Source organism: Acanthopagrus latus, chromosome 21 (genome assembly GCF_904848185.1).
Source record: "Acanthopagrus latus isolate v.2019 chromosome 21, fAcaLat1.1, whole genome shotgun sequence".
NCBI classification, from domain to species: Eukaryota; Metazoa; Chordata; class Actinopteri; order Spariformes; family Sparidae; genus Acanthopagrus; species Acanthopagrus latus.
Genome location: NC_051059.1, coordinates 20,898,860 through 20,925,945, shown reverse-complemented (window position 1 = coordinate 20,925,945; position 27,086 = coordinate 20,898,860). Strand labels below are relative to the sequence as shown.

At 45.7% G+C, this 27,086-nt stretch overlaps 1 protein-coding gene across 2 annotated transcripts in view; it reads right to left on the bottom strand.

The window, feature by feature from the left end:
- The window catches only part of LOC119011355 (ephrin type-B receptor 1-B), a 169,944-nt gene that overhangs the window by 61,201 nt on the left and 81,657 nt on the right, over positions 1-27,086 (bottom strand). For both annotated transcript variants that reach the window (XM_037084401.1, XM_037084402.1), the window contains exons 4-5: positions 9,763-9,918; positions 1,133-1,468 (exon numbers count right to left, since the gene is read on the bottom strand). In XM_037084401.1, coding sequence (XP_036940296.1) covers positions 1,133-1,468; positions 9,763-9,918 — 492 coding nt within the window. The remainder of the gene's footprint in view (positions 1-1,132; positions 1,469-9,762; positions 9,919-27,086) is intronic.

The following is a 27,086-nucleotide window of genomic DNA, read 5'->3' as shown; positions in this document are numbered from 1 at the left end:
ACTGACTTGATGTGCGGCATTGCCATCAAAACACAGCCTCATTAAACAAAGACCAGAAGGAAAAACAACAAAGGCGATGTGTCAGTCTGTGAAGCAACAAGCCTTCAACATCCAGATGTGAACCTCAAAAAGGAGGCCTCATAAATGACTCATGTCTTGTTTTCGTAGGGATGATTACCTTCACCGACGTTAAAAAGCAAGAATTCCTGGAATGCCCAAAGAGAAACGCTAACTGGGGCTATTTCTGTCATCGGATTTGATTTGTAAATAAAGAACAAAAGGACGGAGGCACGGTGCGGTGAGTTGCGCTCGCCCCGCCACAAAATGGAACATGCTGTGTCTTTGGGTCTGGGTTTGAACTCCTCCATCGTGTTTTCAAAAGGGAAAGCTATTACCCCTGATTCAGGGAAGGGAGGCTTAGAAGGAGCACATGTACAGTATGTCTTACTTTCACTAAACCAGCTGCCCCCCACGCTTCAAGCCTTAAAGTCATTATTCACGCTGGAGCGACATGAAATCTTACTCTCCCTGAGGTCAGCCGCGCTGTGAAATGAAACTCTATAATGCACATTGTGCAAGTTGACGGTCTGTTGAGGTGAAATGATTCACATTTAAGTATGCAATAATAGGAGAATTAGCTGTTTCACAAATAAAATAGGAACTAAAACTACTACAGGTGGGCGGAAACCGGATAGCTTACAAAAGGATCCATTTGTACAAGCAGAGTAAAATTAATATTATTACTTTGGGTTTTCCTGCAAACCAGGGACACCATCAAATCTGCGTTGACATTTCTACAACTCACGTCACAGCACATTCACATTACATATTTAGGAGCAGAATTTCCAGTTGGGAGGAGGAGGGGATGTGGTTGTGTTGCAGCTGCCAAGCCAGAGACTACCGTTTTGAGATGGCCTTTCAGCATTCGTAAGAGCCAAACCGCTGGACCTAACCCCAACCCCAATCCCAGCTTCTGTTTATGGGGATTGAATCAGGTATTTTAAATCAGAAAAAGAAAAAAGATAATTTCCTGACCCTAACCAAGTCTTGGTTGTGACTAAACCAAACCAGATCATAAGCACAGAGTTGCCACAACAGAAATGAATGAATGATACCCATAGCAGCCTCTTACCAGCCTGGTTGGTGGTGATGTCTATGGAGACGTGCTGGGCAGGGTACGGGCTCTTATTGCTGACGCCGTTGACGGCCTGTATCTCGAAGCTGTAGATGGTGTGAGCCCACAGGTTGCTGATGAACACCCTGGTCTCCGTCAGGCCCAGCTGGCGAGGGACGAAGTCCACATTGTCGTCGCAGTGGGAGCAGGAGCGCCGGTCGGCCCGGCACTTCTTGCACACTATGTTGTAGACGACATCATCGCGCCCGCCCGTCTCCCTGGGAGAGTGCCACTCCAGGATCACAGAGGTTTCGTTCACAATGGAGATCACATTCCTCGGGCTGGATGGGACACCTACGGACACGCAGGGAAAAGATGTTGGCCAAATGGTGATTTACATCCACAACCGGAGCCTTTTTATACCAGACAAGGTTTTATTTCAAGCCGAGCTGTCACAATTTTTAAAGCCAAAAAAGAAAAAAAAAAAGCATTTATACGTTGAGAATAAAAGGAAACTGTTTCACAAATCCGCCTGCTGTTAGGTCAATTTAGTCAATTTCAAACCCTGTAATAAATATAAGTGTTGTTCAAGAGCAACTTGTCTTTTTCTTCTTTTTCTCCGTCTTCAGCACAATTGGAATGCTAATTTATTCCATTCACACCCAGAGAGATCATACAGCGAAACGTTTGTGTCTATCAAACATTGGTTATTTAGCAAAATGCAGTGTTGCATGGAGTATTCTTATCCAAGTGGCTCTGGAGATTCACGCTCCCATTCACTCCCTCATCGCCCGCAGCTGGGGCAGAACCTCAAAGAAACGATATTCAGAGAGAAATCGAGAAATAATAAAACTATTGTCTTGCTTGAGTGCCGGCTTAATATTAGGGTGCAGAAAAGTGGCTTGTTCAGCCTCCCGCGATTGGAGCGCAATTCTTTTAAGAGTTAAAATCTGTTCAAACGGCAGTTGGAGAATTTTTGCTTAGCCGGGGCTCTGTGTCCCTCCGGCTGCTCAGAGGCAGCTCTTTCTTTTCAGATAGTGGGCAGACACTGCCGATAAAGCAGAAGCTTTCCAAAGCCCTTAGTCAGTGCCGCTTAGGTTAAGTGAGGCTGCCCCGCAGAGCTGATCTGGTACCAATTCATCCTCCATAAAGCCTGACCTTTATCATTAAAAGAGAAGTTTAACTGACCCACTATTAGATCCATGACTACTGTGAAACTAAAAATCTACTTAATTCTGCGGCCACTTCCAGGAGTCACTCAGCTCTCTTACATACTGTGCCTACTTTCCTCCTCTCCTTTCTTTTTACTCACGAGAAAAATATGGCAATAAGAGGAACACAGATATAGTATAGCGATCTTTGTTAAGCACATTACCTTACAGCACTTGAATTTCCTTTTTTCTGTGGGCACTGTGAGGTGGAGAGCTACTTCAGTCAACGCAGACGCAATTAGTCATTGTTGCTGAAAAAGCCATGTGGGATAGCCCTGGGGAGCTAGGACAAAGCGGCAGAACACACGAGGGCGAGGGGGCGGCACTGTTCCAGCCGTGACCTCGGCTCAGCGCCTCGACAAACAGAGAGGACAGTGACAGGAAAGGGCGTGACCTCCATAGTGTGATTATTATGGTCTGGCTGAGAGGACACTTAGCGCTCCAGATACATGGTCAGAATAGGAGGTAATTTGGTCCTGGGATGCCGCCGGATGTATGTGGAGGGGGGAAAAAAAAAAGGTGGCGAAAATGGTGTTCGTTGGTAGGAACACGCTTTCTGAGGGAACTGGCAGCACTTTAGCTTTTCCCCTTTGGGGACTGCACGGTAGGCACTTCATATGTTGCTCACACCAGCTTGCATCCTCTGTATCATCCATCACATACATGCTCTTGCCCCCAAACTTGCATTGCTGGGAAAAGCGATGCACATCTGCTCATCTGTAAAAAAAAAAAAGCATGTGGCACAAACACACGCCCAAACTATCTGCTCCCATGTAGTTCTGGCTGCACTGTCTGTATCGATGTATTCAAGCAACGGCGGAAGGAATAATTATTTCCTGGGTTGAGGTGTGAACGAGGCGTCACACTCCTTCGTCCCAATTACAGCCGAGCTCCACATTTGCAGGGATGGCACAAGAAATCAGATGTGACTGCCACTTAACCAGTGATTTGCAGACTATTACTGCAGCCTGTGGCTGCTTTAATTTGCCATAGGATTTAATTTGTTGAGAACGTTACTTACAGGCTCTCAGCTGGCGTTCATTTAGCTATGCCAGTCAGATTTGACTGCGCTCACATACATGTTGCTCTCATTAGATTTATAGGGGCTAAACATCATCTCAAAGCAGCTTCATGTGCTCTTTGTGACATGAACTGTATCACGGCGCAGTGAGGGCTCTATTTTAATGGTGCAATTACGACAACCAGTGCAAAGTGTTAGGTCATTTGCACAAGGTGAATGAGGACACATCAATGCACATGTGTTATTTTGTTCAGTATGGGCAATTGGATTATGCACAGAAGGGTCTGGTGAAAGGGAATGTTAATAGGACACATGCAGTGATGAACCCATATCTCCTCCGCCAGTCACATTATTCGTTTCATACCCTTTGGACAGCTGTGGCAATCACAGAAGCACGCTCAGTGATGGTTGTCCAGAAAGCACGGAACAGTAAGGCGTACACATACACGGCAAAGCACATACGACTTGCCCTTATAAGGTGAATTTGTGGAGATCATCTAAGGACTATACACATAACTTTTTGTGCAGTAACTTAAGAAAAAAACCCAAAACAATTTAGACTAAAAATAAAATGTTATATTGTTTTGCTTTTGGTTTGTTTTGCTAATGTGATTATTGAGGCTGTACTTAATTAGCTATGCTTGCGTTTACATGCAACAACAACAATGCCCTTACTGCCAAAACTGTGAGTCAAGGAACAGTCTGCATAAGCTTTTTACATGGTTCAGTAAACTGACAATACCCCATAATAATCCTATTTACATGACTATCTAGAGAGTTTGTGAATTCTTTTTCAGATGTTTCTTGAGCACCCCTCTTAAACTGAACCAAAATATAATGATAATGATTCTACTATATCACATATCATGATACAAAAAATGTTTTGTTAATATGACGATCTGCAACAATAAATTTCACATCATATACGTCTCATTTTAGGAATAACAGGGAACCAAATTATTGATTGTAAGTGAGCTGAGCAGACTTTACTTGATGAACTTAGGTCTGTTTGGAATCATGTTCTTCTTCTTTTTTTTTTCTTTAGAACAGACCAACATCTAACCTCGTGCTCTTCGAATGCATATGGCCATCTTGTGACACTCAAAAGTAGATGCTTCTTTTGCCTGTAGTCGGCTGTGTGGGGCATGAAAATACCAAGCAAATAGACAAAGGTAATCTCAAGGTCAGGAGAATACCAATATGTAGTAGAAATGCCTGCAGCAGACTTGGCCCCAACAAAAGACCTAAATGAGCTGAAAGATTGGCTTCAGGGGTATGTGCATGTTTCAGCAAATAAGTATTTGTGTGCTTGGTAATGCTGGGAAATAAAAAGGAGAGGTAGATCACTTCTAAATTAAAACATATTGCAAAAGATTTTAAATAAGCACATGTCCTCATGATGAACTGCAACGTACTGTTTTGCAGTGTGTTACCCTGGATCTTTAAAGCGAGACATATTATGTTAATTTTCATGTTAATAACTTTATTTTGGGTTAAGACTTGATCAGTTTCATCATACTCCCCAGTGCTGCAGCTCTGTCTGACACTGTATCTGTCGTGGATCCTGTCTCTTTAAGGCCCTCCTCCAAAACACCCAGTCTGATTGGTCAGCTCATACACGCCTGACCCAGCACAGTTAACGACAACAGCGGAGAAGCTGTGCCGAATCAGTTCTTGCAAGTGACGCAGTGTGATGTCACAAAGTCACGGAATTCAAGGCAGGATTACTGATGAGGCGTTTCAGGAGCAGTGCTTTCTGTGGGAGAGAAGAGCTTCTGCTGGTGTGGACTTTGACCTTTGTAAATTTCAAGATCTTCCACATGCACAAGGAATGTAAATAAAAATGTAAAAAAGGTGAAAAAAAAGCATAACAGATCCCCTTTAAATCGTGTGGTCTGATGAAAGCGATATTCAGCTAACTACAAGCATAAAACTCTGCATTATCATGACATGTATTATCTCCAGTTATGTCTTCCATGCACATGTCTGGCTACTCCCCAGACTGAAAGGTACGCATAGCTGCCCTGTTAGCGAGCGGGCTTTAAGATACCACCTGGACTGTAAAAGCACTCTGCCCAGATTCCTCCCTCAGCTGCTCATACACAAAGTACCCTGGTGCCAGAAATAAACAGCTCCGCACACTGTTTACTCATCCACCCTTTGAATGGTCTGAGGCCGACGCTTCTCCTCTTTCAAACTGTTTGTTTTTATGATGTGAAACAGGCCTTGAGGGACCAACAGAAGGTCCCTGTGTGGAGATACTGATCACAGCCAGAGGAGCTGGGAGAAAGAAAGAAGGGTTGTGTGTGGGTTGGTGAGACATGAAATAAAACATGTTATAAGGACTCATACTGTCTGGCGGAGAGACTGAGGGAGTCGTAGATAGACTGTGCGCACTGGTTGGGAGCAGTGGGTGCATCCACAATGACTTGTCAGAGGAGACGCAGAGGCTTTTACTCTGAAATGCACACACACACACACACACACACACACACACACACACACACACACACACAGACGCACACATGCACACGACTCTCTACTGTAACTCCAACAGCAGAATTACCACGACTCCATAAAGCTTTTGATGTGACGGGGGAGACTGCTGTCATTTCTGAACATGTGTGCATGCATGTGCACGTCGCTCTGGAGCATTATGTCTCTCCAGCCAGTGCAGGGATTAGAGTAGACCAGACAATTACCTTGACTTGGCTCCATTTACCACTGCATTACTGAGAGAGGAAACTGGCCGTCTGACTGCCGTGGGAAGCACCCTCAACTGACTCCAGAACTGACAACAGAGTTGATGTGGAGGAAAAAAAAAAAAAAAAAAAAAAAAACTTGGGGAAAAGAACAGAATATGTATGCACTTTGATGGCTCACTCCTCTTTCTCTTTGAAAACAGAACAAGGAGAGGAGAGGCGGTGAATGGGAGAGCAAAGAGGAAAAAAAAAAAAAAAAGGACGCTAAATGGTGGATGATGAGGAGAATGGAAAAGCAGATAAGCCCGTCCTTTCAGTCGGGAATTTTGATGGGTTTTGTTTGTGTTACAAGGCGCAGAGGGTGTTTGACAGGGCTCAAGGAGATTTTCAGGGGACAAGCCGCAGATATGAGTATTGAACGAGAGCCACGGGATTCAGGGCCAATGCGGTGCGGATCAGGAATGCATAAAACCCCATCAGAGCCGTCTTGTTTTCCCTCCTCTCACCCTATATTTATGTTCATTCGATTACATTCCAGAAGATTTTCCTCATGAATTGCTCGGTGGCTGGCACTATAGGTTTCCAAGATGTAAACATGCATATACAGCATGTTTTCTTTTACATAACAGCGTATTAAATGTCTCGCAGGGACTCTGTGTTACTGTTACTCCCCAGACAGACAGCTCTTTTTAATCAATCATTTCTAAATTCAGACAAAACCTTCAAATGTACAGATTTAAATCTTAGTTTGTCACATCCCTCCCGCTGTGTTAATGGATTTTTGCTCTATCTATCCTTGCCATTAGTACTTCCCTCCCATCAGCCCCTTCCCTTATTCACCATTCCTCACACCAGGATGCTCCATCACGGCATCCATTCTCCCCTACAGACCAATCATCACTGGTTTCACCATCTGACTCCCCTCAGTTACAGCACAGCTTGTCATTCCCCTCCTCTGACTCACACATTGAGAGAAACCCACCGGCCCTGCATGCTGGAGCTGGCTGACCCCCCCCCACCACCACCACCATCACCACACCATTCTCACATGCACACATGACTTCTTTTTCACACATGCACATCTACGGGGAGGCAGAGGTACGTCAGAGTGGGACCAGGAGCCCTGATGAAGGGACCAGGAGGGGGTGCAGTGCAATGCACACCGCTGTCCCAGAGCACACTGTGCTGGATAGATATGCTGGGAGGAGTTGGCTTCACGCTGCGAGACAGAGCGCTTGGTGTTCCTCCCCTCAGCCGAGGCTACAGGCGGCACAAGACAGTAGATTGGGATAAAGGAGGGGCTGGAGGTGGAGGGGTAGTCTGAAGTGCATCCCAGGCTTGGCATATCCCTGAGGGAAAAGAACAGGGTGTATTGCACGAAGCTGCCCCCCCCCCGCTGACAGAGGCAGGCGCTGGACAATCCATCAGCAAGCTAATCAGACTGATCTGGAGCACACAGGGACCAGCGGCTCTGACGCCGGCGAGGAGAACTGAGGAGCAGCTTCAGCTGCTACAGACTGGCCTGATTTAAGCTACTCTAGTAGTGCTCTTATCAGGACCCGAAGTATTAAAGACATTCTTAGTAGGATGATCTCACTGCCCCTGCTGAGATGTAGGGCATGCCGAGCGTCAAGCCCAGCTGCTACAGTATGGTTCAACCTTCAGAGGAGGCTTTGAATGTGCTGTTCTAAAAAAGATTTTGTTAACACAAATTGAAGAGGAATAGAAGAAGGTCTAAGTCTAAGACTTGAATGTCGAAATGGGTGGCTGAAAACAAAATTCTCAGCAGGATATTTGAAATGCATGTGTCGGGAATAAAAACATGTTTCAAAGAATTTGGACAAAGCCTCTTGTAATGAATTAATCTCACTGCGTGGTGCAGTGGGTAACTGGGGCCCAAAGGGTAGTTAATTTTTCCCTTTTTTAACTTAGGAATCTTGTAACTGGGTGCCTGGCACATGTTATCTTCAAAAACAAAAAGATATTCTAGAGATCCACTATGCTTTCTTTGTCTTCTTCCTTTCCTTCAGTGGGTCGTGTAGGTTCCTGTGCATGTAAAAGATCCACACTAACGGGAGACACTGCTCCCAAGACCTCATCAGTAGTCCCGCCTTAGATTTCGTGACTTCATGACATCACGTCACGTCACCACGTCACAACACGGCACAACACGGCACAGAATTTGTGCCTGGAGGTTAGTTTGGCACGTAACAATTAATTTTGGCGCAGCTGCTCTGTTGCTGTTTGCAGTGCTGGCTCAGACGTGTGTGAGATAAACAGTCAGAGCAGATTGGATGTTTAGCAGGAGAGCTTTAAAGAGACAAGAGCTAATATGAGAAGACCAATGTGTTTTTTTGAGCATTAAAGCACGTAAGCCTGTTCTTGTAGTAACCAAATATTTAAATACGAACCTGAAAATGCATGAGCATGATATGTTTCCTTTAAGATACTAAAAGAAAGGTAGTTGTACTAAGCGAAGCAGAGAAAAGAGGGTGAAGCACTGGATACAAGGAGCAAAACTGACAGTAAGATGAGAGTAGAAAGGAAGTGGCGTGATTGAAAACAGAGAAGAAAAAAGAAAAAAGTAACACAGGCTGCATTTGGAAACACCGACCGGAGGGATCTGTTCAAGAGGCTCCACCGGGGAGCTGTTGTGGAGATTGCTTGGGGAAAATTCGAGGCCTCAAGGTAGGGGAAGATGCTACACTTGATGAAGCGCTCACTAATTCACCAGAGAGTTGCGCAGCATACCATGGGAGGGCGGAAAAAAAACTCAAGGTGAAAGCAGGGGTGTCATCCGCAGAGAACATCCGAAGCCTAAAGGTGTTGGATGGCTGCACTTGGGGAGGGGGGGGAAACAGTCAGACAGACAGCGTCGGCAGCTCTGAGGCTCGAATTCAGGGCTTTTGAAATGAGACGGTGCAAAAGAGGTACATTCAGAACACGTTTTAGCTGCGAAGGCTACCCTGTGCAGCTGCTAACTGATTAGAAAAGGAGTGTGGTCTTGAGCCCATCGCTGAGGCTAATTAGCCAGGTCTATGTGAACAAATCCGGACTAAATGAATTCATAACCACAGCGATAATGCTCCAGCGTCTGCTTTTTGTGGGGAGAGCAAAACATTAAGACCCTCCCACGTGGCAGCCAAGGGAAGAGAGGTAAACAAACTTTTTGGGGTCCAACAGTTTTCTCCTCCCGTGTAGCGGTGTGCGTGGGGACGGCGGGAAGGCTTAGCATATTGCTTTTACATCATATTAAGATAACTTTGATGCTGCGAGGGGGCCTTATTGGATCTCCAGCGGATAACGGCAGGACAGTGTCGAAGCTTCGCAGCATCTGTCTGAGTAATTAGGACTTCAGGGGATGATAGGAGACAGTAAGAAATAACAACAGCAAGAGTGAGAGACGGAGAGAGGGAGCGCGCCGAGAGGAGACCGAGAGGGAAGCTCATCGGCTCGGCGATGGAGACGTCAGAGATGGAAACACTGCGATGTGATTATCATGGCCAGTCTGAAAAGACAGCCAGGGCTGTAATTGCACGCTCATGTAAATGCTACGACATAAACATAATGCCTTAAATAACATTGATGTCACACACATGTTTACACTCGAATGGATCAGGTGATCGAAGATAATGCTAATCACAGGTGCTCGTCCCACCAAAATGCAGGCGTGCGACGGCGTAGGAGTGCGCACGTCATGTACGATGTACTCACTGGTGCAGGGCTCGTCAGGCTGATCGGCGTCGCCGCGGTAGTAGCCGTTGCGGCACACGCAGATGGTGGCGGCCTCAGCTGTGGAGCGGCTGTTCGGAGGGCACTGCAGACACAGACCCGGACCCTGGGTTGACTTGAAGGTACCCGGCGGGCACGCTGAGAGGAAACAGGAAATAAACAGCGTCAGGCACTGATGACAGATAACGTGCATGAAACAGCCATTTGATTCTGACACGTCACCTGGAACAGTCGGCAGAGACGCAGAGTCCGAGTACAACTATTCTTACACAAGACCTCAGTAACTGCTTCTCTTCTCCTTCAGCAAGTAAAAGACCATGGACTGACAACACCAGTGTGAAGAAATGAAAAGCAACCACAGTACCAATAGCAAACGTTAATCCCATTTGTTTAATTTTAACCCCAACCCAACTACAAAACCTCTCTCAGAGGCACAGGACACACACAAGCACAGTAATTAGCTGACAGTCATCTGTAGCAGTTGCAGTATGTTCCAAGTGCTCTGAATCACAAGCAGCAGACACGAGGTGGTGTCGGTGGTAGTTTGTGGAGGCCGGCTCGATGTGTTCGAGCCCTCAACTCTAAAGGCCGCGGTGAAGGACAAAGATTATTGTGGCTGATATCGCCATGCCTAACTCCAGGCAATAACCTAATCCATTTACCCCTGCATCCCAAAAGAATACAAAGCTGAGGAGTTTTGTTTTTTTTTTTTTTTTTTTTCTGCGCTGTGTGGAAGGATTTACTGACTGTACTAACTGTGATAAATGTGTAATATTTTAGCGGCTCGCTGATGGGGGAGGGAAACTGTGGCGGGGGGGGGATATAAATTTAATGGGACAAGCATCTTACAGATTCTCCAGCTGCGTCTATTTGCCAGAGTAAAAGGTTGTAAAGACTTGACGGTGGCTGAAAAATGGGATCCAGCTATATTACTTATTATATTACTTCTTCTCACAGAAAATGCGACAGTATGTAAAAAAAAAAAAAAGAGAGAGAGAGAGAGAGAGAGAGAGAGAGAAAACAAAATATACGATCAGGCCAGATGTAGCGCAAGAACAATTGTAAATTGTCAGGTAGACAAAAATGACGAGCCGTTTGTTAAGTGGTTCAGGTGTTAAAAGCCAAAGAAATCAGTTGGACCGGCACACCGACGCGTAATGGGCCGACTAAGAGCCCTTTATTGCAATATTTATGAAGAGCTTGGTAAATGGGGAGTTATTTAAAGCGATAACGACCAAGAAGTTGGTTCCATTTCCCTCCACTGCCGGGTCAAACAGTAGAGAACAATCTTTAGACCTTTGTGTCAACAGGCTTTTAGATTTAATTAAAAACTTTTATGCATCATTAAAAAAATGCAAAGGGAGGCTGGGTTTGGAAGCCGGAGTCCTCTTTAGTCCCGCCGTAAAAAAAAAAAAAAAAAAAAAAAAAGGGGGCAGGTTCCTGTTTTTTACGACTCTCCAATTCATTCAGTCCAGCTGGCCCCTCTGATGGGTGGTTAATGAAGGATGGAGAGATAAAGAACAAAAGTGGGCGAAGGAGAAAGTGAAGCGAAAACACACACACACACAACTGGAGCTTGATGCCCCCCAGCAGGGGCTGCTCCACCAAGTCCTTTGGTGGAGGCTGACGGACACATCAGAGAACTAACTCACTGACCTCATGTCTGGTCACACTACAATGTCCACACACAGCCAGACTTGTCATCCAAACACACACACACACACACACACACACACACACACACACACACACACACACACACTGGAGCAGACCACAACAACCACCAACAGCTTATCAGACAATCCCTAGGAGCTGTAAGGCGGATCACAGCTGCAGCAAGGATATCCCCATGAGCGCAACGCATTGCTATGCTGGCGGATGCTCCCAAGACGCCTCGAGACTGAAGATGCATGTATGGAGGAATATAAAGCGCCGGAGAGTATGAAGGTAATAATCTTGCTATAGGGGGAGTGTGGGCCTCGATGTTTTTTTTTTCTTTTTCTTTTTTAGTGTGTGGGAGTGGAAGTCTGCGCCCTCTCTTGGCTTGTTATATACAGATTTGATGCACGCAGAGATCAACCTCCTTGTAATACAAGAACATTGAGGCCCTTAAAAAAACCCTCCCCGGCCATATGGGGAGGCACAAACCAGCTGCAGAGGCATTTTACAACGCAATAACTTCCAAAGATATCACAGATTACAAGACGATAAAGCAGGGATCAAAAATTCATCTTCAGCGTGGAGAGGGCGAGAGAATTACGTGTCATCATCTTTGCTGGATGAAAATTCATACATCAGGCTGAGCGGAGAACCGTGGCACACACACACGCGTCCACTGCCCTGACTCTTATGGAAAGGGATCACAATAAGTTGTTCAGTGTATGTTTAATGGGCTGTGAGCAGGAGTGTGTGCGCCGGCTCCTGCCCTCGGGTTGTGTGTTTACAGACAGACAGTGGCGAGCATGGACGCTCATAAACGGGGCAAAAGTGAGGAGAGTGAAGCAGGGGGAGGCTGTGCTGAATCAGCCGTCTGAGATGCGGCAAAAAAAAAAAAAAGGCCTCGAGGCAAACTTTTTTTTTTTCGAGCAGAAGAATGCATAACACACACACACACACTTAAGCTCACACTCGCTCGAATAAACACAAACACACACACACACCCTGAAAAACACTCCCGTATTGGTATTAATGCAACCCTCAACTCCGGAGTACATTTACAGAGCTGATTCACTGATTCACGACTGACCCTCATTATGTGAGACGGCGCACCCACATTTTCCGGCCACTTGACTAGCATGTGTTCTACAGAACCCGGGATGATTTAATGTCTCTCGTTGGACAGCTGAAGATGCTGCGATCAGCATTTACGGGAAGGGGGGAGATAGATAAGTGACGGCCGGGGCGAAAACAAACAGGCAGCGACACGATCACACACACACACACACACACACCCAGCACGGGATGCATGTCCGTCTAGATTATAACTCCTACCTTGGCACTCAGGCTCTCTCGCTAATTGACATTTAATGTGTGCATGAATCCTAGCATTAAACTTAAAATTAATTAGCTGCTCACCGATCTACTCTCACAGAGCGAGAGGGAGGGAGGAACGCATACAGGCCAAGACAGAGAGAGAGAGAAAGAGAGAGAGAGAGAGAGAGAGAGGATGGGAAAGCGATGTGAACAATGTTAGCAAACCCACAGAGGTCTCGTTCTAATGGTGGGCAGCGCTATGCTTCATGAATTTTTTTGGAGCCGGGCCCGAAAGTCTTTCTCCCCCCTGATTTGTGAATATTTAGATTGGAGGAGACCAAAAGTTCCTGTCCTGAAGAGAGAAAAAAAAAAAGTCACACAGACCCATCACTCATCAGACGTGTTGGTTTTTGGGAGACAGGAGGGGATAGAACACTAGTTCAACAAGCAATTAGTCTCCCCGGTGGGAGAATAACCCACAAGTGAACTGACTGCATTGCAAAAAAAAAAAAAAAAAAAAACATTCCTCCCTTTCAAGTGGTCCCTACAGGATTCTCTCTGCATTGTTCTCTCCTCCTCTCCTTCTCACTTCTTCTCTGACCTCACATCTTTTTTGTCTGTCCCGCCGGTAATGAATTGCTCTCCCGTCTCCTCCCACCTTTCCTCCCCCTTGTTTCTTTTTTCTACTCTGATTGACAGGTTCGAATCCTTGTTAAGGTTGGCTGTCTTTCTCTCCCTTTCTTCCTCTCCCTCCTTTTTTTTTCTTTTTTCTTTCTGGCTCGTTCCGCAGTTGAGCTGCCAGAGTTATGGCAGCTGTGGATCACTGCGCACCACTCATCACAGTCTCACTGTGACGACCTCGTGTCACGGCAAAGCCTGACCGGGAGAGACGAGATGATGATGTCTTCACTGTCAGTCATCTTCCCAACAGGGACTCCCTCCTCTTTAGATCGCTGGTAATGACAACAGTCTCAATCTCGCGAAGCAGCACCGAAACTGGCGACGACCTTTCTTGCTCATCCTGAAGTAAATTCTGATTGCACAATGTAATGGTTGTAGAGGAATGACACCATCCACGTACTGATTGGTTCCCCTACAAGTCTCGCACAATGGAAACACGTCTGCCATTGGCAACCAAAGCAGGAAGGGGCCTTGTTTTCTCTGGTCGCTATCCCCAGGTAACGATGGAAGAAGTGGAGTAACGTGAAACTCTGTGATAATCAAAACTAGCCGTCTTTTTACAAGATCAGTAAGAAACAAAACCTGCTTTCTTGCTAAAACAGCGGGCTTTGTCATTGCAGTTCGACTGGGGTTTCTTGGGGGTAAATGGGATTCTTATGGTTGCGTTTTGATTTGGTAGCTACTCAGTCACGTCAACAAAGATGAGTTAAAACTGAATGTTACTCTATGGTTGGGTTGGTTAAATGAGCTCTCTCTGGTCATGATGCTGAGCTTATGCTCTGGTTCAGTACAGCACAAAAATTACTTTAGGACAAAATCATGGTTTGGCTTAAAACGCCTGTTTTGGTCAGCACAACCATAGATGGAGATGGTCTGACTTCCTGTTGAAAAGATGCCGGGTTTTGGTGTCCACAAAGACCCCAGGTGTCCTCAAGATTTCCAGTGCGGTGACTCCAACTGTGGTCGGCTGTTTGGCAGCCGTGTTGGCTCGTGTTGTGCAAAAGGTATATCCAAACCCAAAAGTAATTTGGAAGAAACTCTGATCTACGTTCTACGCAACGGTGATGTATCGATTGACCTTAGACTATTGGCAATACGAGCCAAGAGTCAGTACCCAGGGGTGCCTTCACACTTGCTGAGCGAATAATATAGTGCACACCACAGGCAATACATCATACATGGAAGCACCCTGGCGCGGTGTCACATAAGGTGCATGCGTTTCGGAATGTGCAGTTACAGACTGCACATAGCCCATCAGAATCCAAGGTAATTGGAGACATGGGATTTGTGGAGGCAGCGGAATAAGAATTACATTAGCTTGTCATGCAAGCATCACAAGGTGTCTGTGAGATAAGAATGGAAAATGTACAGTTAGGGAATTATAGGAAAGCCAGTGCAAAGGATTACGACCAAGATTGGTTTTGGAAATGGCTTTCCCACTAAAAACCCAATCAAAGTTACAGCACACTAGGTCTTTTTCCCATGGCATCATTCTGAAGTACGTGTGAGGTTTTTTTTTTTTTTTTTTTTTCAAACCACCGGGAATGGCTCAGCAGCAAATTGTGGGAAGAAGCAGAGAAACGTATGCAGCGTTTGATGTGGAAAGGTGCTCAAGCTTATGTGATAAATCTGATATTGAAGGAAAGAGTTTCAGTCTGTAATATGAGATATTTATCGGTTAAGATATCCGATATTGACTCCAATGTTCACACCAACGTTAAGCACATTAAAGTAATGACTTGCGTTACGCCGTTTTCGTTTTGCCTGATGCAATCCACATATATTTTGCAATAAAAATATTCAGTCTTGTGGAAGTAAAAACTTCAAATGTACATTCTTTGAAGCCAGTTTCCACTCTGAAACTCTAACTCTGCCTGTCTCTTTTTTGAGACACTGCAGAGAGGGTGAGTGATCACAGAAGGGCGCAAGTTGTGAGTTAGCATCAGTGACCCTTAAGTACAACTCTATGCCCTCCCACACACCCTTAACCCTGATCCTCATCCATCACATGGGATGGATCACAGTCTTAACATGCTTTGGAGTCACGCCCCCCCCCCCCCCCTGCCCACTCACAAACACTCATACAGACAGGCTTATGATCGGGTCAAGACCCAAGTTGACCCCTATTTCACTATTCTGTTGCTAAGTCACTCAGAAAAGACAGCTCCCACCCACCCCAAAACCACAGGGAACGGCGTGCATGCCGAGTGTGCGCCTGTACACATCGAGTCCAAGGGTATCAATCCAGCGGCGCAATGAACATGTTTATCTGACAGAGGGGACACAGAACGTGGCAGGACAGCCAACATCTTCAAACAAAAAGGCAATCAGTGCCGCAGCCCATTGGTATTCAGCCTCACTCTTCTGTCATTGTTCATTTTCCAGCCACAATCCACGTAATGAGCTGCTTTTCCAACCCAGGTGTTCCATTTCTCCGCAAGGTCATTGAAAAACACAATACAATTATTCGAGACAGAGGCATGGCTCGAAACAAAGGCTTGTCAGAATCATCAGGAAATGCCCGCAGGATATTAAAAAATCGGCGTAAACTGCCTTTTAGGGTTATGATTTATTCATTCATAGAAACTGATTCAAGAACAGTTTTGCATATTTCTCATAAACTGCCAACACTTGTCGACGGGGACTTGTGGAAAAAAACATTTCAGCCCCGAGACCTTAAAAACATCTCACAAGCGCGACCATTCCCTTTCTTGACTTCTCGAGGGCGTCCGCGGTTCACAGTGGTGACATCACTTGGCGGCTCTGGTCAGTGTAAGTCTCCACTACTCCCTGTCATCACCTTCTAATCTCGCAGAAAAGGGGAGCGAGAGAATGCGAGGGGGGAATAAAAGAAGGGAGGCCAAAGAGTTTTTTTTTTTCTCTTCCTCAGGAATAAAGGGGATGGTTGAAAGAGCGCAGCGCTCGGAGCATACCCAGTCTGCTTTTGTTAAGAGCTGTGGTGCTGAAGAGTTCCTCCCACAGAACACTCCCCCCGATCATTAATCATCTGTCCATTCTGGCCCTGTCAGAGACTCTCTTCCGAGCTAAAAAACACTGCACCTACACCCACACGGCCGCCCACGTACACACAAGCTCACCCCCGCGCGCATAAAATCCACACACACATACAACTCTTCTGAAACTTTCTGCTGCCTTCGTGTAGCTGCCTCACCGAATAAACCACTCATCTTGACATACTGTGCCTGTCCTCTCAACTAGCTAATACAGCAATGTCTGACACTGCAGAAAGCCCAGCGAACAATGCTTAAACCCCCTTGAGAAAGCTCAGATATACTCCAATTAGGGGCTACCTTTGGAAGTCTGTCTACGCGACGGCTATGCTGCTGGGTAGTCCAGTATCAGAGAAAAGAGGCATTGCAGAACAGAGAAAGGGGGAAAGAATATACACAAATCTGCGTTACTTTGTGTCTGAACGGTCCGTAAATAATAGCAGCTCGGAACTCCTCCGTGCGAGCATGTCTGCGGCATGCAAAATCATGTCTGACTGGATTCAACAGAGGGCAGTGCAGCAGTGAAATAGCCAGAAGATGAGAAAGTGTTCAGCGAAAGAAAAAATAAACAGGCCTGTGTGTGTGTGTGTGTGTGTGTGTGTGTGTGTGTGTGTGTGATGTCTCCAAAATAATCGTTTCTTTTCCCTCAGATGAACAGTCTGACTGCTAATGCTGATGAACGGTGCAGGTGGACGCCAGACGATGAACGCAGGAAGACACACGCCGTTTAAATCAAGGTGTGTGTGAGTGTGTGTGCATGCATGTGTGTGTGAGAGAGAGCGAGCGAGAGAGAGAGAGCCTTAACAAACCAGCGCACAATTTAGCAGACAGCCGACGCCCCTGGGCAGGCTGTTACCATGGTAACCTCACAGCCAGTATTTTTTTGGCCCGCACGCTCCCTTTGAACAGCCGGCCAATGACAGACCAGCCGACTGGGAAATCTGGCTATCTGAAGGGCGCATGCACGACCCGCGCGTCCTGCGCGTATGTCCGTGCGCGCGAGCATTATATGAGCGAGATAAAGATCAAGAGAGCCTAATAATCTCTCAGCTCCACACAGACTCGTCATAACCGAGTGTCGCGCTGGCAGTTGGCCGCTCGGTATCGCGGACGGGCACACCGGCTCAGGTCAATTTTATTTCCAGGAAGATGCAGCTATGTGCCAAGGCACCAGGCGTATCTCTCAGATAGAGGAGTGGTCTGAGAGGAGCAGGGGGAAAGAGATAGAGAAGACAGAGGACGAGGCGGCGGCGAAGGAGGAGGAGGAGGAGGAGGAGGAGGAGGCATTGGTATTCCAGGAAACTCGGCTGTGCCAATCCATCCCTGGTTGGCAAGGTAGTGGAGAAAACCGCCCTCCGAAACATATCGCCGCTCAGCAGGCAGTAACATGTGCTTGCACTACAATCTACACTGTAATCAGAACCTAACAGGGGACTGACCAGGCTCATTGCCCGCTGCCAACTTGCACAGACAAAAGGGGGGTGAGCGGGCAGAGATGGAGAGTTACTCGATGAGGGGTGAAATCAGTCGAGGGAAGTTCTGTGGGCAAGGAGCATTTTCATTCCCAGTGTTTGATTGCAATATGATTGCAGTGCTGATTTGATCAATCTAACTCGAAAGCGAAATCACGAAATGGAAAAAAAAAAAAAAAAAAAGCCTCGTCTGTTACCAAAGTAGACACACTGATGTGATGGATCTCGCATATTCACAAATTTTTATTGTCAAATTAAATCCTATTCGTCAGGAAAAACGTCCCCTTCAGCTATCCGGAGTTTTATAATCTGGAAACGGTTGTTGTGTCCCGTTGTTGAGTCATCTGCGGATCACGACTCGCAAAAGAGGGATGATCAGAATGAGGCAATAAAATCAGCAGTTACAGGCCCTGTCAATTACCTCGCGATCCTGTCGCACGGTGAATAAAGTATATGTTCCAAGATGAATAGCTCTCTCTTTCTTACCACTCCAAGTTGTGAGAGACCATTAGCTTCCTCTGTCTCAGCACTTGTCTCTTTTAAAAAGGATCTAGCTCATTAACTTCATGGCTAGATCAATTAATCTATAGCAGTTAGCCAAAGATGCCCACTCTTGCTCTTTTTTGCTCTCTTTGCTGTGCCTCTGCTCGACACCGTCTATCACATTTATGGCCTTCAAACCTTTCTTTTTTTTTTTTTCCCACCGCTCATAGTCGTGTATGAGAGTCTAAACCCGATGAGAAGCTAATGATAAATCATGACGCCGGGACCGAATTAAGGACGGAGAGAGAAAAAAAAAGCTTGCTCATCCGCAAAAATGTGCGTTTGCCCTCTGTATGAAATTAGAAAACTAAAAAAAACACAAAGGAGCGATCAAATCAAGTTCAGCAACAGTTGGACTTTTATTAGACAATCCAATCATTTGGCAGCACAGAGGCCCTTTTACCTGTGTAGCTTTGCCTGATGCATAATGCATACACGCTGGTGCCAAATTAGACTTCTTTGTGGGGTTTTTTTTGTTATTTCTTCACACGGTGTTATAATTGCAAATGAAAGTGGACGCAAAACAAAGACTGAGGTGGAGGCTTTCAAGCTACAGACGTATCTCGTAGTGAGACGGTGCTGCTGATTATATGAAGATGCGCAGCACGTGCCGCTCAGGGCCGCGGTAATCTACGCCGGTCATTACGGGAGAGCAGCGAAGACGGAGGGTCGACCGTGCAGGTGAGAGCTGCGAGAGGAATATTCTCCACGTCAACGAGAATTTTTGCTGTTGCCGTTTAGGATCAAATAGAGCCGCCAACGTCCTGATAGGCTTTGTTGTTTTCCACTTCCTTTACCGTTTCATTTGATTTGAGGAGTCCTTGTTCGGCTAATATCTCGAACAAAGAGCTGGTGGATGTAATTAAGCAGCTATGAGTAGCAGCTAACCACAAAACAAATGATATGTCTTGCTGTTAATGAACAGAGAGAAAACAATCAGCATTAGTCAATGCCAATTCTAGATCACATTTGCGTTTGTATGTGTATTTGTGTGGAGCTCAGGCTCGCTGAAGCGATGTGTAATATTGATTGTATATAAAATGCAACCCTCGTCATAGGAGTCAATCGCAGGTGTCGTGTTAGAGTAACAGGGGTTTTGACAGATCCACTCCCTGAGCCAAAAAAAAGACCTGTCAGGTGGATTGATTTTCTTTGGTTTTTTTGTTTGCTGATGGTTTTTGTCATTCCTTTAAACTATGATTAAGTGAAAAACCAATGAATTCATTTTGTATCTGTATCAAATCTGCCTCCAACATGTATATTAATCCGTCCTAGTTTGCATTCCAAAAGCAGTGAACTCTGAACAGTCAAGTGATTGCTACACAGTACCTGCTGTCGCCATGATATCACCCAAACAGTGAGTCAACAGAGCTGGTATGAGTCTGTCATGCTGCAGGACCGCAGTGAGACTGCTTTTCTGTGATAAAAAGATAAGACTCTCCGGAGAACAAGACTATTTACACAACACACACAAACGACGAAATCTTCCTTACTGGAAAATACTGAAAGCTGTCCTAACAATTTGCTTCGCCTTGATTAATCGTCACGAGCGCAATGGTCTATGTTTTCATGGCAACATGGGCAAAGGGCCATAAAACAGCTGTGAGACACATTTTTCATTCCCCTGCTCAGCTTTAAAGGTCCGGCGTTGATTTACGGGGATCTATTGGCAGAAACGGAATATGATAGTCATAATCATAATTGATATTGATCGCGATGATGTTTTCATTAGCACTGAAAGCAACATTATGTTTTGTAAAGTAACAGCTTCTAAATCATGTTGATGGCACAGTGTCTTGTAACGGGGTGAATGGTTTCTCTGTCTCAGCCACTCCCCCCCCCCCATCACTTTGTTTCTGCACTATGTAACTTCAGCGAGAGGGTAGGATCACAGTGTTACATACATGGCAATGTTTTATGAGTTTTGGTTGTAGTCACCACCTCCATCATGTCTTAGGAATTGCTACAGACCTGGAGATTTGTATTCACGGAGGTGGTGTTGCACTGTTGGGGGGCACCAAATCCCACAGAATGCCAATTTTTACATAATGTCGCTGTAATGACTCAAATCTGAGAGCTACTGTGTGTTTATCACCTGAGAATTAATCTTTTATCTATGGAGGGGGTATGTTGTATTCCAGGGGAGTCTGCCTTGTAGCAACACAATGGGTAGCACTGTTTGTTAATAGGTAATAAGCCCCTCGTGTAATATGCCTATTAACATTAATAAGTCTACAAAAGTGTTGATAAAGGATTATGCAAAGCGTATAAGGACTCAAAACAAACTTGTTATGAGTTTATAGTTTATAAAATGAGTTTCTTATCATTTATAATAATAACAATAGAAAGAAAAATGTTAAGAAATGTATAATAAAAAATGTATAAACCTTAAATGGGCACTGTTCTGGCTTTAGATCCTCTTGCTGCTAAAGTGCTAATTGAACAACTGTAATAAAAAATAGATTTTTTTATTGTGCTATTATTAACATTTATATGGTGTTTTTAATGTTAATAATCATCTTGTGAGGTCTTATAAGGAACTTGCTGCCAAGTAATCACTGACCTGCATTGTGTCTACAGTAGCCCAGGATGGACAAACCAAACATAGACCCTATAGAAGGTCTTTCCTGTCACGTTTATCCCATATTCAGTGGCCACTGTAGGGCAGGGTGAGGCGAGGGGTATTCAGTTGGTTGCAATCTGCAGCCTCACCGCTAGATGCCACTCAGTCCTACACAGTGGACCTTTAACGCAAAATGATTTAACCCACTTTCCTGTAATTAAGTCTTACACTGTTCTACATATGTGCATGCCTCTGTAATGATGTTAACTAGATCCGCTGAACACAAAGCACTTTGGAAACTTCAAAACTAGAAGCTATTTTAGCTTTTTTCAAATTTGGTTGCAAACACAATTACGTTTTTTCAACAACAAAAAAAAGGGATTGCAATCATCTGAGGCCAACACTGGCAACTAGTTGAAAAGGCCTGATCTCCAAAACACATAGTTCCTTGCCAGCCCATCTAATGTTAAAATGCTTTGAGAATTCCTCTTGCGAGGCTTAACAATGGCTTCAAATACCCATGTATCCTAAAATACCCAGCCCCTTGGCTCAGGGTTGGGGCCCCGCTAATGAGCATAGAGGCCTGCGAAGAGGGATGAGTAATTATGCACATTTGAAGGTAGCAGAGGAGTAGAATGATAAAACAACTGCAAAACGAAGGTCCCCTCACTGTTTACCATCCCCTAATTTGGTTCCTAATTGAGCGTACATAACACGATGTTTACACCAAAATATCCTGGCACAGACATGCACCCGCGGTAGATTCACACAGCTGAACATGGCCCCGCTGCTCCCTCCTGATGATGTCAGACAGTGTAATCACGGGGGGGGGGGGCTCACCAGCCCCGATGCCGTCGCCACATAGAAGTGTGGCGAAATGTCGCCAAACCTTTAGCCTGCTAGTAAGCATCCTCGCCCTGTCATGCTGATGCTGACATTTTTACACGTGGCAGAGAGGCTGTCAGACACACAGCAGGAGGCCAGAGGTTAGAAGTAGAGTGGATTCGGAGGCTGATGACAAGAAAGGAAAGGGGAGGAAAAAAAACTGGCTCTTTTTGAAATCCAATGGCGAGCTTAGAGCCGACCCCTCGGGCTGGAGACCGCCTCGCTGATTACAAGACGAGAGGTGAGCAGGTGAGGTTGAAGAACAGATGAGGGGGGTGGGAGGCGTGAGCACCGCAACGATGGAGAGGTCAACACTGGTATGGTAAGGACATCACACACACACACACAAAACAAAACAGCCACATCAATACAATTATGCATTCACCAGCGAGATGTTCCTCCAGCTGTACTAGCATATCTGCTGTTCATCGCCCCTGCTGCTATTATGCCTAATGGGGAATAATGATAAAATGCTCTGCATCAAAAGAGAAGACACAAATTATGTGCGAAGCGTGGGAGAGGGAAAGTGACCGGGATCAGGGAAATAGAGTGTGAGAAAAAGGGAGATACGGAGAAGTGGGAAAGTGAGAGCAAAACAAAGTGAGAAAGCACTCAGGAAGTGCATCTTGTCACTCAAATTATCCCACAATATGTGCGTGTTGTGCAAAGCAGCCATTTCTCGTTGCATACTAAGTGACGGCCGAGCTATTATTTCTAAAGCTGACAATGGGAACACAAAAAAGGCAGGAGAATAAGCGCTGTTTAGGCAGACTATGCATCCGCCCTGCCCGACTCAGCCGGCTCCATTCACGGTCCAGGATGGGTGTGCTTTTACACATACAAAAAGAAAAAACGACAATTCTGTTGACATCAGGTCCAGGCATGACCAGAAGGACTCAATGGATGAATGACGCGCATGGTAATATATTCTTTTCAAACTGTACCAACAGATGTGTTCATCAAACATTCTGTTACATAGCGTGAATGAACACAGGTTGAACCCATCCGCTGGCACGCAATGCACCTGCATCCGTGAATTCCCTGTGAAGGTAGCCGCGCAGGCCCACAGCGCATCAATATTCATGTCATATTTACATCTGCATGACCTCTATGCAACCTTATCAGAAAAGCTGTATTCCCCCTGCAGACAAACAGACACGCACGATCACACCGACATGGTTGTGTGTGAACTGCAGCCCCCTCCATCCGCCCACCCCACCTGTCCAAAACCGGACAGCACTGACCTTTATCAGGCAGCCTTAGTCAATACGCCCTGAGGTATGAAACTGGCAAACATATGTGACCACTGGGTGCGGGGTGCAGCCATGTGGGACATCCTCATGCCACACGGGCATCTTCACGGATTGATTTCATTCATCCGGATGAAGAGTGAACGATTGACGGACAGGTGCTGACAGATAATGCATATCTAGGACACTCAAAAATGAACCTTAGGAACAACCGAAGGGGGAAGAAACCCAAGAAAAAATAAAACATCTACTTTGAGTGGATGAAAAAAGCAACTGAACAGCTTTGACGCTTTGTGATAATTATACCCCTTCAAATTATGTGTGCTCCTATCAATCAAGATTAAAATCCATCGCTGAGGACTGACAACTAAAAAAGGGATGAAAACGTAAAACACAAGTACTCTGGGTATCTATTTGATTATAAAATCATTCATACATTTATCAAAAAAAAGTCTTTAATCACATAGTTTTTAAATTTACTTCAATTTCAGATGTGTTCGTTGATGTGTTCAATGTTAATTTGGCTAAGACGAAGGCCGATTAAAGATGGAAGGTCCGTCAGTGAACGTCTGCAGGCTCGGACATAACTGTCAGGAGTGATCTGATAAAACCTGAATAAAGAGTGCAGGGTGTGTGTGCGCGGCTTACTTGAAAGTGTGTGTCTCCGTGACATTGTGGACTTTGGGAAAGACATCAACAACCTCGTCCAGCAGAGAATTGAGGGTAAAACTCAACACGACCAACCGGGAAACCGGATTAACCGTATAAATGGCAGAAAGCCATTAACAAGAGGGAAAGGTCTAACAAGTACGCACAAGTGTGTGTGTAAATAAAGGAAAGAAAGTGTGTGTTGGCAAATGCATGAAGGGTATGAAGGAGAGTGGTTTGATTGCAGTATTTGCAATTGATCATTAAATGAATGTAGGCAGCGTGTGCACATATTGCAATAATCACTTTTAAGGACAACAATTTAGAGATGTGACAATTTTAGCCCATTTAGAGAATTATATTAGTTTTCAGTTCATAGCTTTAGTAAACATAGAACTCTTCTGCAGTCGCTACATTAACACATCGAGGCCTGCGAAAATGTGTAAACTGAGGCTGCACATCATGTACAGCACACGCACACTGTACGGTCGCCATAAAGACATCATTTTCAAGACTACTGTTGAACGCTTCATTTCCTGATGTAGTGCTGCCATAGGTGATGACTCCGGGGATGTTTACGTTCTCGCGTGTTCATGTACATTCTGTGCGGCCGGAACCTCACCGCGGACAAACTGCCCGAATGAACACACTCGCAGATGTACACGCAAACGGCAGTTCATGAGGGCACAAACAGGGTCAAACTAATCAATACGCATGGATATCGCACACGCATGAGCGCATGCGTACCCATGCGAAGCGCGGCGAAGGGAAAGTCGGACGCGTCCCTGCGGATGCCACGCGTGTTCTCACGTCAACATTCCTGTTGTCAGCATGTATTCATACATTTTGCATGCGAATATTATTTTTTAAAACTGCGCGAGTGTCACCACATGGGGGTACACACGCCCTAGCCTGACTTGAGGTAAGTGGGAAACCCTTGGGTGCACACAGATGCACGGGCAAACTTAACACACACACACACACACACACACACACCCACACACACACACACAGAGGACATATTGGATTAGGAGAGTTTTTTTTCTTTTTTTTTCCTTCTTGGCTCCGTCTCAGAGGTGCTAGATTAAATGCCATTCCCACTTTACTACAGATGGCTCGAAAATAAATCATACTATCCATATACACGCCCATGAAGAAATCTGTACAGGCACACACAAACACACACACACACACACACATAGACAGTACAAGTGCACACACAAACAAACAAAACACACATAAATACAGGGAAACCCTCACACAGGGAGATATATAACATGTTGGCACACCCAAACACTAAAGCACCTGTACGGTCCAGCGCGCCCGCTCTTTGTATTTCAATCACTGAATCAATGGTTCTAAATTGATTGTAGCTGAGCAGGGGCCAGAGATGTTCCCCCTGGCTCGCTGCCCTGGCCCTCTATTGATTAGATCTGAGAGAGCCAATTGCTTTCACACTGGATTAAGGTGTTCCGGAGCAGTGAGCAGGGAGAGAGAGAACCAGAGGGAGAGAGAGGTAGAAAGAGAGTGCTAGAGAGAGAGAGAGAGAGAGAGAGAGAGAGAGAGAGAGAGAGAGAGAGAATAGGCTTTTGCAGCTTATGAGACACCAACAGAGCACTAAGATCAGGCCAGGAACAATACTAATTAGTTAACAACCACTTTCTATGAGGAGAAGAGCATGTAGTCACAGTAACATATGGGTGTTTCATACACACACACACAGACACACACACACAAACACCAAATAAAAACACATGGACACATCGCAAGAGCTTCTTGGGCTAGACGCACATGCCAACCAAGCTAAGCATTCAAACCCTTTCTGTAACAATGACATACACACATTCTGCTAGTACACACACACACAAACACACACACACACACCTCTACGCTGCAATCCTTCAGAACAGACGGCACTAACGCAGATCAAGGGTGTAATCTCATTTGACCCTGGAGCTAAGTAGCCCAGGGCAACAGCATTACACTTCAAAGCTTCACTCCAAGTTTGTTACACATTCCAGCTCCAAAGTCTTAGGCACGTAAACCTGGAGGAATCAAACCAAACTTTACTATCAGCCGGCATCACAGGATCTGTTCTGACCTGGATCAAATGATAAATAAACTGAGAGGGGGGAATAAAGCTTTTTTTTTTTTCTTTTTTTTTTGACAAGCTAGCTCTTCGTCTCTTCTCCTATATCTGTCTCTCAAGTCTCCATTCGTCTTCCCCTCTGGCACATTAGTATTCCACTGGGGGCAGTGTTAAGCGGGACATCCACTCGCTCAACACCCCATCACTCTTCCTCTCCATGCAACAATTAGCAGCTACTGCTGGGGGTTCTCTGTATGGCAGAATAGGGAGTGGAGGGACCGGACCGAGGAGGCCCCCGTCCTCAGCCAAAGACAAGCCCTTTTGTCCCACCAGAGGTTCCCCCCTCTCAAATCATTTCCACAATGGGGGGGGGGGTCTTCCAATCCAGATTAAATGCTTATGAAAATGAAGAACTGTGCGCTCAGAGATGGGGCCGGCACAGGCGGCGTGGACTGGGGTCACCAGAGCCAATAAATGGGCCCCTCGCTCCGACACTCCGAGCGCTCGCAGAGGCGTTTCTCAGGGAGCTGCAGCCCTATTCACATGGCATTAGGGGTGTAAAAGCAGCACATTGACTGCGCGAGTCAGGCAGGCTCAATATACATTTGGCTAATACCTCTTTTGTCGCACTCCTTCTATGACTGCTCTCCTCGCCGAGCACGAGAGGAGGAGGACAGTGGTGGAGAGGGAATTAAAGAGGCAGAAAAGATGAGATAGAGAGGGGAAACAAGGGAGGGAGGGAACAGGATTTGCTGGCCCATTCATGCTGTGATGGGTGTGACGCGCACGCACACACGGCTGCGTATGTGCACGCACGCACCCACACACACACACCATGATATCCTTTTCTGAACAAGGCTGCCGTGAGTCATGTTCGTGGGAGTCTGACATGACACTTGGCTGACACCGTAAACTTGGCGAAAGTCAAGAAAATCAACAGACCTGCGCAGCCAAAATACATAATGATAGGCCAAGCATGGTAGCCAGTAATATGAAGGTCAGTTTATAGAGACAAAGATAGGTGGGTTGAAAAAGAGAGAAGGGAGAGCGAGGCAGAGAGATTGTGAAATTGACTGAGTGTATGAGCATGTGTGCCTTTGTGTCCCTATCACTCTGTGTTTGGTTCATTCCCCAAAGGGTCTTATTATGCCTCGCGCTGGCTCCAACACAAAGGCTGCGTCTCTGTATCTC